Source organism: Carcharhinus amblyrhynchos, chromosome 7 (assembly GCF_965287045.1).
Source record: "Carcharhinus amblyrhynchos chromosome 7, sCarAmb.v2.hapA, whole genome shotgun sequence".
NCBI classification, from domain to species: Eukaryota; Metazoa; Chordata; class Chondrichthyes; order Carcharhiniformes; family Carcharhinidae; genus Carcharhinus; species Carcharhinus amblyrhynchos.
Window position 1 is genome coordinate 36,053,355 of NC_137330.1, and position 12,917 is coordinate 36,066,271.

At 41.7% G+C, this 12,917-nt stretch overlaps 1 protein-coding gene across 1 annotated transcript in view; it reads left to right on the forward strand.

The window, feature by feature from the left end:
* The first annotated feature begins 12,208 nt into the window (after positions 1–12,208).
* The window catches only part of taf1b (TATA box binding protein (Tbp)-associated factor, RNA polymerase I, B), a 77,610-nt gene continuing 76,901 nt past the window's right edge, over positions 12,209–12,917 (forward strand). The window contains exon 1 of the mRNA XM_080192143.1: positions 12,209–12,264. Coding sequence (XP_080048269.1) covers positions 12,250–12,264 — 15 coding nt within the window. The 5' untranslated portion in view covers positions 12,209–12,249. The remainder of the gene's footprint in view (positions 12,265–12,917) is intronic.

The window sequence follows — 12,917 nt, forward strand, 5'->3', positions numbered from 1 at the left end:
CCAAAAAATTGATAGAAAAGAGAGTAAATTAGTTATGAATATAAAACAGGTTATGAGCACTTTTAAAAACATATAAAGAGGATGAGAATAGTCAAAGTAAATATTGATACCCTCAAGGCAAAGACTTAAGAAATTATTCTGGGGGAATGAGGAAATAGCAGAGACATTGAACAAATATTGTGTGTCTATTTTCACAGGGGAAGACACATTTTAAATACCAAAAATGTGAGAAGCATAAGTAATTAATATCAGCAGTGAAAATGTATTGGAGATAATTAATGGACTAAAATCTACCAAATATGCAGAAATCCATGGCTTACATCGCAGGATCTAAAAGAAGTAGCTGCAGAGATAGTGCAAGCATGAGTTCTGATTTTCTAAATTCTGTAGATTCTGGACTTGAAAGGTGGATTGGAAGTTAGCACATGGAACATCACTATTCAAGAAAGGAAGGAAAGAGAAAACAGGGAACTGCAGACCAGTTTGTCATCAATTGTTGGGAAAATGTTGGAATCTGTTATTGAGGCAGTTTTAACATTTCCTTTAGAAAATCATAGTGCACAAGAAATAGAAGCAGGAGTAGGCCACCAGGCTGTTCAAACCTGCCCTGCCGTTCAATACGATCATGGCTGATCTTTATTGGCCTCAACCCTTTTGTGCCATTTTCCCATTGCCTTTTATTCCTTAATCTATCAAGTAGTTATCCACCTCATTTTAAATACTTCTAACGATCCAGCCTCCATCACTGTTGAGGGCAGAGAATTCCAGAGATTCACCACCCTCTATGATAAGAAAGTTCTACGTACCTCAGTTTTAAATGACCATCCCTTTATCATATAGCTATGTCCTCTTGCTTGAGATTCTCCCATCTACCCTGTCAAACCCCTTCAGGATCGTACATAGCTGAATAAGGTCATCCCTCACTCCTCTAAACTCCAAGGAATACAGACCCACACTATTTAGTCTCTTTTGATAGGACAACATTCTTATTCCAGAAAATAGTCTCGTGAATCTCCAATGGACTGCCTTCAATATTACTATATCTTTTTTTAGTAAGAGGTCCAAAACTATGGAGTAGTCCAGGTGAGGCCTCACCAACACCCTGTACAATTGCAACAAAAATTCCCTATTTTTAAACTCCAACCCTTTTCCAATAAAGTCTTCTTAACTACTTGTTGGACCTGCCTAATAGCTTTTTGTCATACATGCACTAGAACACCTAGATCCCTCTGTACTTCACTTACCTGCAGTCTCTATTTAGATGGTAACCTGCCTTTTGATTCCTCCTGCCAAAGTGCATAGCCTCACACTGCCCCACATTAAATTCCATTTCCCAAGTTTCTGCCCAGTCACCCAATCTATCTATATTCCATGGCAGAATCAGGATATCCTCATCACAACATGCTCTTCCACTTACCTTCGTATCATCAGCAAATTTGGAAACATTACATTCCGTTCCTTCTTCCAGGACATTAATGTAAATAGTGAAAAATTGCTGGCCAAGAACTGATCCCTGTTTTACTCCACTAGTTACATCTTCTCACTCAGAAAAGGACCCATTTATTCTAACCCACTGTTTTCAATGTGGCAGTCAGTTTTCAATCCATGCTAATACACTTCCTCAAATTCCATGCGCTTTTATTCTATGTACCAGTCTCTTATGCAGCACCTTGTCAAATGCCAATTGGAAATCTAAATGCACAAAATCTATTATCAGACAGACTCAACATGACGTTAGGAATGGGAAATTGCATTTGATAAATTTATTAGAGTTTCTTTGAGATTGTAACTAGTAACAGATAAAGGGGAGCCTGTACATTTCCAAGAGGTATTTGATTGCTATCATACAAAAAGCTAATACAAAGGATAAGGGCTTATGGATTTAGGGTAATACAATAGCATAGATGGAGGGTTGGTTAACAGACAAGACGCAGACAGTAGAGATTAATGGGGCATTTTCAAATCAGCAGGTTGTAACCAATAAAACGCAGCAAAGATCAGAGCTGGGACATGAACTATGTACAATCTATATTAGACAATGAGATCAAGGGTGGGATTTTCCACTTGTCACAAGACTGGAAAATCCTACTCCAGGTCAATGCACCTTTGCAGGTCTGACCCCGGCCGCTACGATTCCTGCAGCGGGCAGGACAGGAAACCTCCGCCCCAAGAGTTGAATAATGTCCTTTTAACATCAAAAGGAGCATCAGTGCAATGGAAGATGAATTGTCTTTGGTCTCAGATCTTAGAAACAGGCAAGTCTCTGGGCTAGATTTTCCCCAAGGAGGTGGGAAACAGGAGTCACAATTGTTTTCAGGCCATATACCCACTTCAGTAGGAAACTAATTGAAATCATGGGAGACAGTTTTCCCGTCATGGGATTTTCTGGTTTTGGGATGAGTGTGGCTGAAAAATCCCGCCCATGATTTTCAGTGATGAGTCATTAATTGGTATGTAGACAGGTTCTCAACCCATTTGAGCCCGCCAGGGATTGGGAGGGAGGGGGGCTAGGGACAGCTGGGCGGGAATAAAGGCAGGTCAGATGAAGTAGTAATTGAAATGCTAGCCAGTACTGAGGCCTCTGGTTGTCCTAAAGGAGAGATTTGATTGTGCCAAAGTCTTCCACAAGACTTCAGTGGGTCCTTAAGTTACCCACTAAACACGTGCTGTTTTGTGCATTAATAAACTGTTCATTTATTGTCAGTCTTTGCACAGACTCTGCATAGATAGTGAGTAAATCAGGCAGCTCTCATAATGGTAGGCTTGCATGTCGACATTGGCTGTTCATCTGGGTGATGTTCTTTCTCCGAGGAGTTTTTGGTGCAGGCTTGGAGGGCTGAAGGGTCTATCCCTGTGCTGTAATTTTCTTCGTTGCCTTGGTAATTGTTGATATTCTATTTCCATTATTGGGGACCAGGGCATGGAGCACATTGGTTAGCATTGCTGCCTCACAGCGCCAGGGACCTGTGTTTGATTCCCGGCTTTGTTCACTGTCTGTGTGGCATTTGCATATTCTCCCCAAATCTGCATGGGTTTTCATGGGACTCAAGTTGAATCGTGCATAGAGTTGATTCCCGTTAAATTTCGACCCTGACTGGCTCTCCAATGCTCAACTCTTCCGAAGTTTTGGCAGTTTTCATGGAAGATCATAGAATCCCTACAGTGCAGAAGGAGGCCATTTGGCCCATCAAGCCTGCGCTAACAACAAACTCACCCAAGCTCATCCCCATAACACCACTCACTTACCCCACTAATCTCCATGTCACTGAGCAATTTTTTAACATGGCTAATGCATCTAACCTGCACATCTTTGGACTGTGGTAGAAAATCGGAGCACCGGAGGAAACCCATGCAGACACGGGAAGAATGTGCAAGCTCCACACAGACAGAGATCCAAGGCCGGAATTGAACCTGGGTCTCTGGCACTATGAGACAACAGTGCTAACCACTGTGGCGCATTTTGTCAAAATGAAATTTAACTTTCTGCCATTTCACTGTGATTCTTTTCACTTAGGCCTTTTGCTACTTCTGGATTTAGCAGCTTTTTAGTATTGGAAGAATAGTTTGGGAGCAATGTGACATCAGTCTTTGGACTGGACTACTTTCCATGCTTTCAGTCAGTGTGTTTCTCCACTCAGGGGTTGCCTTGTATGTGTCTTTGCTAAATTTTCTTGATTTTTTTCATGATTGCTTTGGCGATTTTCATTGCCACCTCAGTCTTTCTATTTGACTGAAGATGATACAGAGATGACGTATAATGTTGAATTTTCCAATCCTTTGTGAAGCAGCTGAATTCTTTACTTATGAACTCTGCCACTGTCACTCATCACAGTAGTCAGGCACTTTTTCTCAATCTGAGTGCGGCGTCATTCAGTTTGTGTTAACACCTTGGATGCATGTATGACTGGTTGTCCTTGCTGCATTAGGATTGCTCTAAGACCTGTCTTGCTGGTGTCACGCTGCAAGGTCACGTCACCATCAAAGTCATAGTACTTCAGCACTGGATTGTTGAAGTAGTTGTTTGATTTTAGTGAATGCTACTTTTTGTTCTACGTCCACTCATCTTGGCAGCGAGTTTGCATAATGGTTCACACGCTCCACTGACAAATTAGGCAAAAAAATTGCTAAATAGTTCACTAATCCAACAAATCGTTGCATTGTTTTCACATCTGTTGGTTGCTGCATAGCTGCTACAACTCTCACCTTGTCAGGATCCAGGTGAAGGCATTTTTCTGTCAGTATATAACCTATATATTTGACTTCAGGCATTTTCTTTTGCAATTTTTTCTTGTTCAGCTTTAGGTTCCTCTGGTGAGCTCTATTTAGCAGTTACACTAGATTCTGATCACGGTCAGCGACGGATTCTTCCATTGTGTCTCTGCATTCATAAGGTGACAGTTGTTAGCACTGCTGCCTCACAACACCAGGGACCCAGGTTCAATTCCAGCCTCGGGTCACTGTCTGTATAGAATTTGCATGTTCTCCCCCTGTGTGTCTGGGTATCCTCTGGGTGCTCCGGTTTCCTCCCATAGTCCAAAGGTGTGCGGGTTAAGTGGATTGGCCATACTAAATTGCCCTTTAGTGTCAGGTGGACTAGCAGGGTAAGCACATGGGGTTATGGTGATTGGGCCTGGGTGGGATTGTTGTGAGTGCAGGTCCAAATGGTCTCTGCACTGTAGGGATTCTATGATAGTCTAATAGATCCTCCACTGTAACTTCCACTCTGAGAACATCATTGACTACCTCATGTTGTCTACATTGATACTCTTCTTGAGCCATGGAAATGCCAAACAACATGCACAACCATTTGTATTGTCTGAATGGTGTCCAGAATGTAGACAGAAAGCTGCTAATTTCATCCACCTTCATTCACCAGGAACCATCCTTTGCATCTAGAATAATAAAGGCTTCCACCAGCATCTGAGACAGGGGCCGGAATTTTACCGTCCTGCCCGCTTTCAAGAAGTGTCATATACTTTTACCGCCACGTCAGTCCTAGGATTGGGGCAGGCGCAGCTTGCTGAATGGAATTCTCCATTGGCCTTGGGTAGGATTCTACAAGCCTCGCCCAAGCGGTTATGGAGTCAGAACATTAACTTTGTTTCTTTCTCCACAGCTGCTGAATCTTTCCAGCATTTTTTGTTTTTATCTCCAAACTGATGTGCTGGCTGGCATCTGAGTATTTTTGGGCCCTGCCACCTTCATTTCCACCCACACCAGGCACTGGAAAATTCAGCTTTCTGACTTTGCTCATATGATTGCTTTTGGATAACAGATGCACTAATTGTCAGGAAGGAGTGCAATAAATTGCTGTCAGAACAGGTATAATACAATCAGGCACTCAGCGAACACATGCATGAACCTGTCCTGTATGTCACACAAATTAATGAGTGATCCTCTTAAGGCAAGTACAGACACTGTTGAATATGGAAATTCTACAACACTTTACAGGAAAATTATCAACCTAATTAAGGCACTCTAGACTCTGATCAGCACTAAATTATGCATGTCAAGCAAATACATACAGATGGCGGTACAATTAAGATGTTCAACTTTTTAACTGTAACGTGATCTGTGCTTTAAGCACTTAAAATGAATGACCTCACTCTCTTTGTGACCTGTGCCAATACTGGAAAATTCCACTCACTGTATTGCCACGTGATAGAAACTAGCCAGCTTTGGTGAGTCAAAAAGCAAGCCAGCATGCCTACTAAATAACTTTTCTTCACCCTCGTTCATTTATTTATATTTTCCCTGGCTCCATACTGCAGTTATTCTCTGTGAAGTATTGTTCTGCTGTCTTACTGAGGTTGAAGATGTTAAAAGCCATATACCATCAAATAAATACTTTCTAGAATGTTTTGAGGCAGGGTACTTGTGTGGCACAAAACTCATCTGTCATTTGATCTGTAGATATTCTAGCCTTGAAATTCCTTGGTGGGGGGGTAAGGAAGGGAGAGAGAGGGACAGAGAGAGAGAGAGAGAGAGAGAAGGAAGGGGTGATAGCAGGTGGACATGAATTTGTGCAGAATGGAGTTCAAGGAATCTCTTCTCCTTTTATTCCTCAGCCGTGAATTTCCGGTGTAAGGGAGTTGTGTATTTTTTTGTGTTGCCTCTCTACCTGAATGTTTGTAGAAGAGGGGGACAACTTCATCAGTCAGAAATACTCCTGACCCTTCAAAACAAAGCAAAATTCTGTCAGAAATGGGGCCCCAACAAATAGAATGTGCTGGTTTCCTATTGGCAAATTGATCGCAGAGTGAAAACAAGGAACAACAGAAAAAGCCATTAGACAAGTGCTCTAACCCACTACAGTTTGGAGGTCTACATACAACACCTACTAATGTTTTTTGCCCCTTGCTGTTGCTTAGCTCTATCATATAGACTCCACATTGTCAGAGCTAATATCCTTCCTCAGTATGGTGTTAATTTCCTTTCTAACTAGCAATGCAACTCAATCACCTTTAACATTTTGTTTCTCCTTCCTAAATATTGAATACCCCTGGATGTTCAGTTTCCATCCCTGGTCACCCTGCAGCCATGTCTCCGTAATCCTGACTATATCATTCCCGTTTACATCTATTTGTATGATTAGTTCATCCACTTTTTTGCAGATGCTCCTTGCATTAAGGCACAAAGCCTTGAGGCTCGTCTTTTTAACGTTACTGATCCTGTTCCCACTATTACTCACTAAGGCCCTGTTTGAATGCGACTCTCGGTTTCTCTGCCTACCACTTTTCTTATTCCCCTTTGTCTTTGATTTTTGTTCTTGATTCCCCCTCCTCTGACTCCTTGCACAGGCTCCCATCTCCCTGCCATTTTAGTTTAAACCCTCCTCAACCACTCTGCCAGGGAGTCTGGCTGAAACTGGGAAATACACAAAATTCAGTCTGGGTACTTCTTGGTGGGTTCTAGGTCAGAACAACTCTCTCACTATTAAGGCCTCTGTTCAAAATGCAAGAAAAGGTCTGGGCTAGTTCCTGTTGGCTTTTGACCTGTGATATCATTGGCCTGTATGCATTTCATCAGGCCTTACTTGTAGAAGCTGTTTAGTTGTGTTTAATTTAGAGGATCCAATTTTATGTTAGGCTAGTTGCTTTGGCCATTGGCCACTTGGTCACAAATGGTGTAAAGCAACAGCTCACCACCACCTTCTCAAAGGCAATTAGGGAGGGGATAATAAATGCTGATTTTGGCAGCAACACCTGCATTTCATGCAACATATTGGTCCTAATCTCTTAAAATAACCACTGCTGCATGGTTAAATGGATCTGCAATGTGTGACCTTGCCTATCAACAGTCCTGCATTCCTCACACTTGTGACTGATATCGCCTATGGAAAATCAGATGGCTTTAAAATTTCTAGTAGCATTACTTGAATAAGAGTACGAAATTTGTTCAGCACCATAGCCAATATTCTACTTTCAACCAAAACTACCAAATATAGATCATTTAATCATTCATGCATGCCCAATTGCAGGGTGTGAGAGGTGGTTAGGTTCCATGCTATTATTCTCTGGAGTCTGGTCTCACCGATACTGGAGTGGGGCCAATCAGGCTGAAATGGAGAAGAATGAACTCCCTTCCAATTCTGATGAAGAGTATCCAACTCAAACATTAACTTGTCATCTTTTCTTTCCAAGCTATTTTTGTTGACTTTGAAGAGAAAGTTTGCAGTTCACTTTAATGTTCATTTGTGGGAGAGGTATTGGTGCAGCAGGTAATCAGGAAGGCTAATGAAATGTTGGCCCTTATTTCAAGATTATCAGAAGCATGGACTATCATATTCACTAAATCTTTTACTGATCCACTATGATTGGAGTATTAGAGCCTTTAAGAAATGTATCTAACTCATGTTTCTTTGTTTCTCAAACAGTTCTTTTGCAAATTTTTATTGACACCATCTTGTCTGTAGCTGGTGTCCTCTAATTGTTGCTGAAGCAATATAACGGACATCTTGTTTATTTTTAATTTGAACAAAGGCAATGTCCTGGGTTTTATGGTCCTTTTGGAGTTGCAGGATGAAGCATGATTGACAAGTCAGATGCTGCCTGGGGATAGTTTTTTTCCACAACAAAGTCCAAGGTTTTTGTTTCATTTTTGTCAGATGTTGTTCTGACGTGAGACAGAAAGCAATGGCTCTTGTTTTCCCCTCTCTCTGGAGTTGAAAATTCTACTGTCTGTGAGTTGCTCTTAGAAGCTATTGGAAGAAGGCAGTGTGTTTCTATCTTTCTCTGTCCAGAGGCTTGCTGAAAGTTCCAGGACTAGGAAACCTCAGTGTTTCAATCCAACATTCAAAGGACCAATTCACAGCAGGTGTTAAAAAGCTGCAAAATCCAGCATCACGTGAGCATACTTGCCTTTTTTGTGCCAAGTCTAGAAAGAGCTGTATGACTGTTGGGTGTTGTTTGACTTGGAACATCATGGCTCGCTGTTAAGGTTTAAGTTATATCATAGTTGTGTTCTTGTAATCGGAAACATTTATACTTTTTTTATGTGTTCTCAAATAAACTTTGTTTGATAAAAGCTTCCTAGTGGGTCATTTGAATCATATCTTTAGCTCACCCATGCCAAATTCAAAGGTAGAAACTTAGGGTATAGGCTATTTTCTTAAAACACCTTGGAATTTCTGGCCTGGTTCGTAACACTTGCTGCAATTGTACAAGGTGCTAGTGAGACCACATCTGGATACTGTGAGCAGTTTTGGTCACCTTACTTAGGGAAAGATATTACTTCATTTGAGGCAATTCAGAGAAAGTTCCTCGGATGATCCCCAGTATGAGGAAAGGTGTTTTGGAACTCTGCTCATTGGAATTTAGAAGAATGAGAGGTGATCACATTGAACATATAGGAATTTTAAGGGACATGACAGAGTAAATGCTGACAGTATGTTTCCCCTAATGGGACAGTCTAGGACCAGAGGGCATAGTCTTCAAACAAAAGGGTACCAATTTAAGACTGAGATGAAGAAGAATTTCTTCTCCCAAAGGATTATGACTGTTTGTAGCTCCTTGCCACAGAGGGCTGCACAGGCAGAGTCCTAGTGTATATTTAAAGCTGAGATAGATAAATTTTTGATCAGTAAGGAAATCAAGGGTTATGGGAAAAAGGCAGGAAAGTGAATGTGAGAAATGTCAGGTCAGCCATGATCCCACTGAATGGCAGAGCAGGCTTGAGGGGCCAATTGGCCTAATCCAGATCCTATTTTTTATGATCTTCAGAGCTGAGCACATTTCAAGTCCTGTGTTTGCTTCTATGGGATTCCTGTAATACGATGTAGGGGGTCAGTAAAAGGTCACTGATTTAGTGAATATCTTAGTCCGTGCTTCTGATAATCTTAAAGTCAGTGGAAAAAAAGTAATCAGCTGATGACAGACAATAAATAATGGATGATCAGCTGATTCTGCTACTGATGGTTAGAACGCAAATATCAATGTGTTGAGTGCATACACACTCCTTTCTCAGATGTAGAACTTGGAGCAGAGACTGGAAAGACAATGGGGAGGTGGGAATGACTCTTCTGCGCTACTGTTCGGAAACTTCAGATTATTTCTATCTTTTAATGCTTTCCTAAGAAGCAGTGGGCATCATTTCTCCATTTTTCATTCAGAATGATTTTCTGAGACAGTTAAAAATTGGTGGTAGACCCCGAACCCTCGTTTGCTGACCACGAACGGATGATTCTGACAAATGTGATAAAGGAACTAAATATAAATGTGAGTTGTTTGTTTTCCCTGTCTCACTTTAATGGAAGCCTACATAAACAACTGCTCTTTCTTTCACTTCTCTTTACTTTCCCTTTTTGGAAGCTGTGATTCTAGCCCCATCTTGACCACATTCTCTTGCTCTCAAATGAAAGAAAACACGTGCAAAAGTAAAGAAAAATGATGCTGCATCATCCTGGCTGACATTATTGAAACAGATTTTATAAGTTATTTCTCTCAGTGTCATTTCTGTGTATATGAAGTGCTTTGTTTTCTTAACTTGCAAATTATTCATTCCCTCCACCACCAATGCACAGTATGTGCTATCTACAAGATTATTTGCAGAAACTTGCCAAGTCTCCTTTGACAGCACTTTCTAGGCTCTCAATCTCTCATACCTAGTAGAACAAGAGAAGCAGATGCAAGTGAACACTATCATCTGCACATTTCGCTCCAAACCACATACCCAACTGACCTGAAACTTATTTTATCTCCCTTCACTGCCAATTGTTCAAAACCCTGGATGTACCACTGATGGACTTCAGTGGTCCAAGGTGGCAGCTGACCACACCTCAAGGGCAATTAGGGATGGTCAAAAATTTGTCGTTGCCAGCAACACTCACATTGCATGAAATAATTAAAAACTGCACATTCTTTTTCTTAATATACAGTAAATGACAGAATCCTTAAGAGTATTGATAGGCAGAGGGATCTGGATGTACAGGTACACAGGTCACTGAAAGTGGTAACACAGGTAGAGATGGTAGCCAAGGAGGCATACGGCATGCTTGCCTTCATCAGCCGAGGCACTGAGTTTAAAAATTGGGAAGTCACGTTGCAGCTTTATAGAATCTTAGTTAGGCCGCACTTGAAATATAGTGTTCAATACTGGTCGCCACACTACCAGAAAGATATGGAGGCTTTGGAGCAGGTACAGAAAAGATTTACCAGGATGTTGCCTGGTATGGAGGACATTATCTATGAGGAGAGGTTGGGGAAACTTGGTTTGATCTCACTGGAATGCTGGAGGTTGAGGGGCAACCTGATAGAAGTCTACATGATTATGAGGGACGTGGTCAGGGTGGATAGTCAGAAGCTTTTTCCCAGGGTGGAAGCGTCAATTGCTAGGGGTCAAGGTTTAAAAGAGATGTATGAGGCAAGTTTTTTACCCAGAGGGTGGTGGGGGCCTGGAACTCACTGCTGGGAAGATAGTGGGAGTAGACACAATAGTAAGTTTTAAGGGGCATCTGGACAAATACATGAACAGGATGGGATTAGAGAGATATGGTCCCCAGAAGGGTAGGGAGTTTTAGTTCAGTTGGGCAGGATGGTCAGTGAAGGCTTGGAGGGCTGAAGGGCTTGTTCCTGTGTGTAATTTTCTTTGTTCTTTTGTTCTTAAAACAAGGACACAATGGGAAAGGAGAGGAGAAAAATTAACAGCACTTTGAAACAGACAGACTCAATTTTAGCTCTATTTTTACAGTGATATAAACAGGAATATATTTTCATTGCTACAAGGTTACGGAAGACACAAAAGAAGTACTGCCCATTGGTGTCACACTGCTCATGTAATAAGCATCACAAAACAGCTGTAAATAGTTATTTTCATTCAATCAATCAAATAGTAATAGTGATACAAAAAGCCAACAGAGGATTTTTAATTTTAAAAACTAACATTCTTTGAGAGGCTCTGTTGCATTATTTTTTGAATTATATCCACTTACTTCCAGGGTTGAGCAATTTTGAATATAATATTCCAGGTTTGTCATAGCTAAGCAATTAAATATTTTACCTCGATGAGGTCCCTTAACCTTTTTTTAGTTTAAAAGTTGAATTTTTGATAATTCTATGTACATCCGACTTACTTTTGGTCAGTTAATGATTTCCCACCTGCCCAGATTCACATTTGGTGGAGCAGTATTGATTTATGTTATTAATCGATGTGGTTCCCGCGGCATGTTCACTATAGCCTTATACAAATATTGAATAAATGCTTCAGAATTCGATTAGCTTTTAATTGTTTTTTTTCATGATTTCTAGACATTGAACGTAACATGGTTACAATTCATTCAAGTCCATTTTTAAGTGTCCTTATCCTAATTTATTTTTATTTAATTCCGTTTGTGTATTGTTCTCAATGCTAATATTTCGGTTCCGATTTCTCTGCTCAAATACGCTAAACCCTTCTGCAGATGGCAATATTTGTTGTACTTAAAAGTTCAACATGTTCGCAGAAGACATATTCAAGTTACTGTCTGATAAGTGGAAGCTGCACCAACTGAGGAACACACTCAACACAAATATACAAAACTATATCGTCCGTGCTGATTTAAAGCAGTTAAATATATTCATATCAATGGCATTTTAACCTTTAAAAGGGAGGAGGGGCGAATCGGCCCGATTTCGACGCTGTCCTGGAACATTTAAAGAAGCTGAAAATATCCAAAAACTCTTTGCGTACGGGGGTGAGGTTTGCGGGGCGGACCGGAAGTGTACGCGGGGAAAGTGGTCCGGCCCGAGTGACACGGGGTGGTGTGGGTTGAGCATGGATGAGGACGCGGTGAGTGCAGTCACCCCTGAGCGTCCAACCGGCGGCTACCGATGTCCCGCCCCCTCCGCGTGCAGGCGGCGGGAGAGTCATTTCAAATTCCCCACGTGACAGGGAACTATGTGCACATCATGACACAGAGCAATGCCCCCAACATAAGACATGGAGCAATGCCCTCCTTACCTTCATGCAACCTGGGACACTGCCCCTGTGACCTAGGCCATTGCCCCTCCGACCTGAGGTAGTGTGGTGCTCGTCTCACCTTCCCCCCCCCCCTTCCCTCCCTAGCCATGGGGCACCAAGTTGTGCTCTGCCCCTGCCAATGGGATACCAAGTGGCACCTCCCTCCCCTCCACCATCCTACGAGTGTGGAACATTGCCTCTTGCCCTACCCCCACTCATTTCCATCCCTGACACGCAGCTATGTCTGCCCTGCTTCTATGACATGGTTGAGCCCTGTGTCAGCATCCCCTCCCCTGTCTCCCCTCCATACATCAGTGTCTCACCCTGCCTCCACCATGGAATGGTGTTTCAAATACCTGCATAACAATATATTTTTAATCTGACCCCAATGGGCTGGCCTTTTAGTGTTTTTGGTACTGCTTTATAAGCTAGTTGGATGTAATAGTCAACATTCTCCAGATTTGGAAAGTAAATGAATTAAC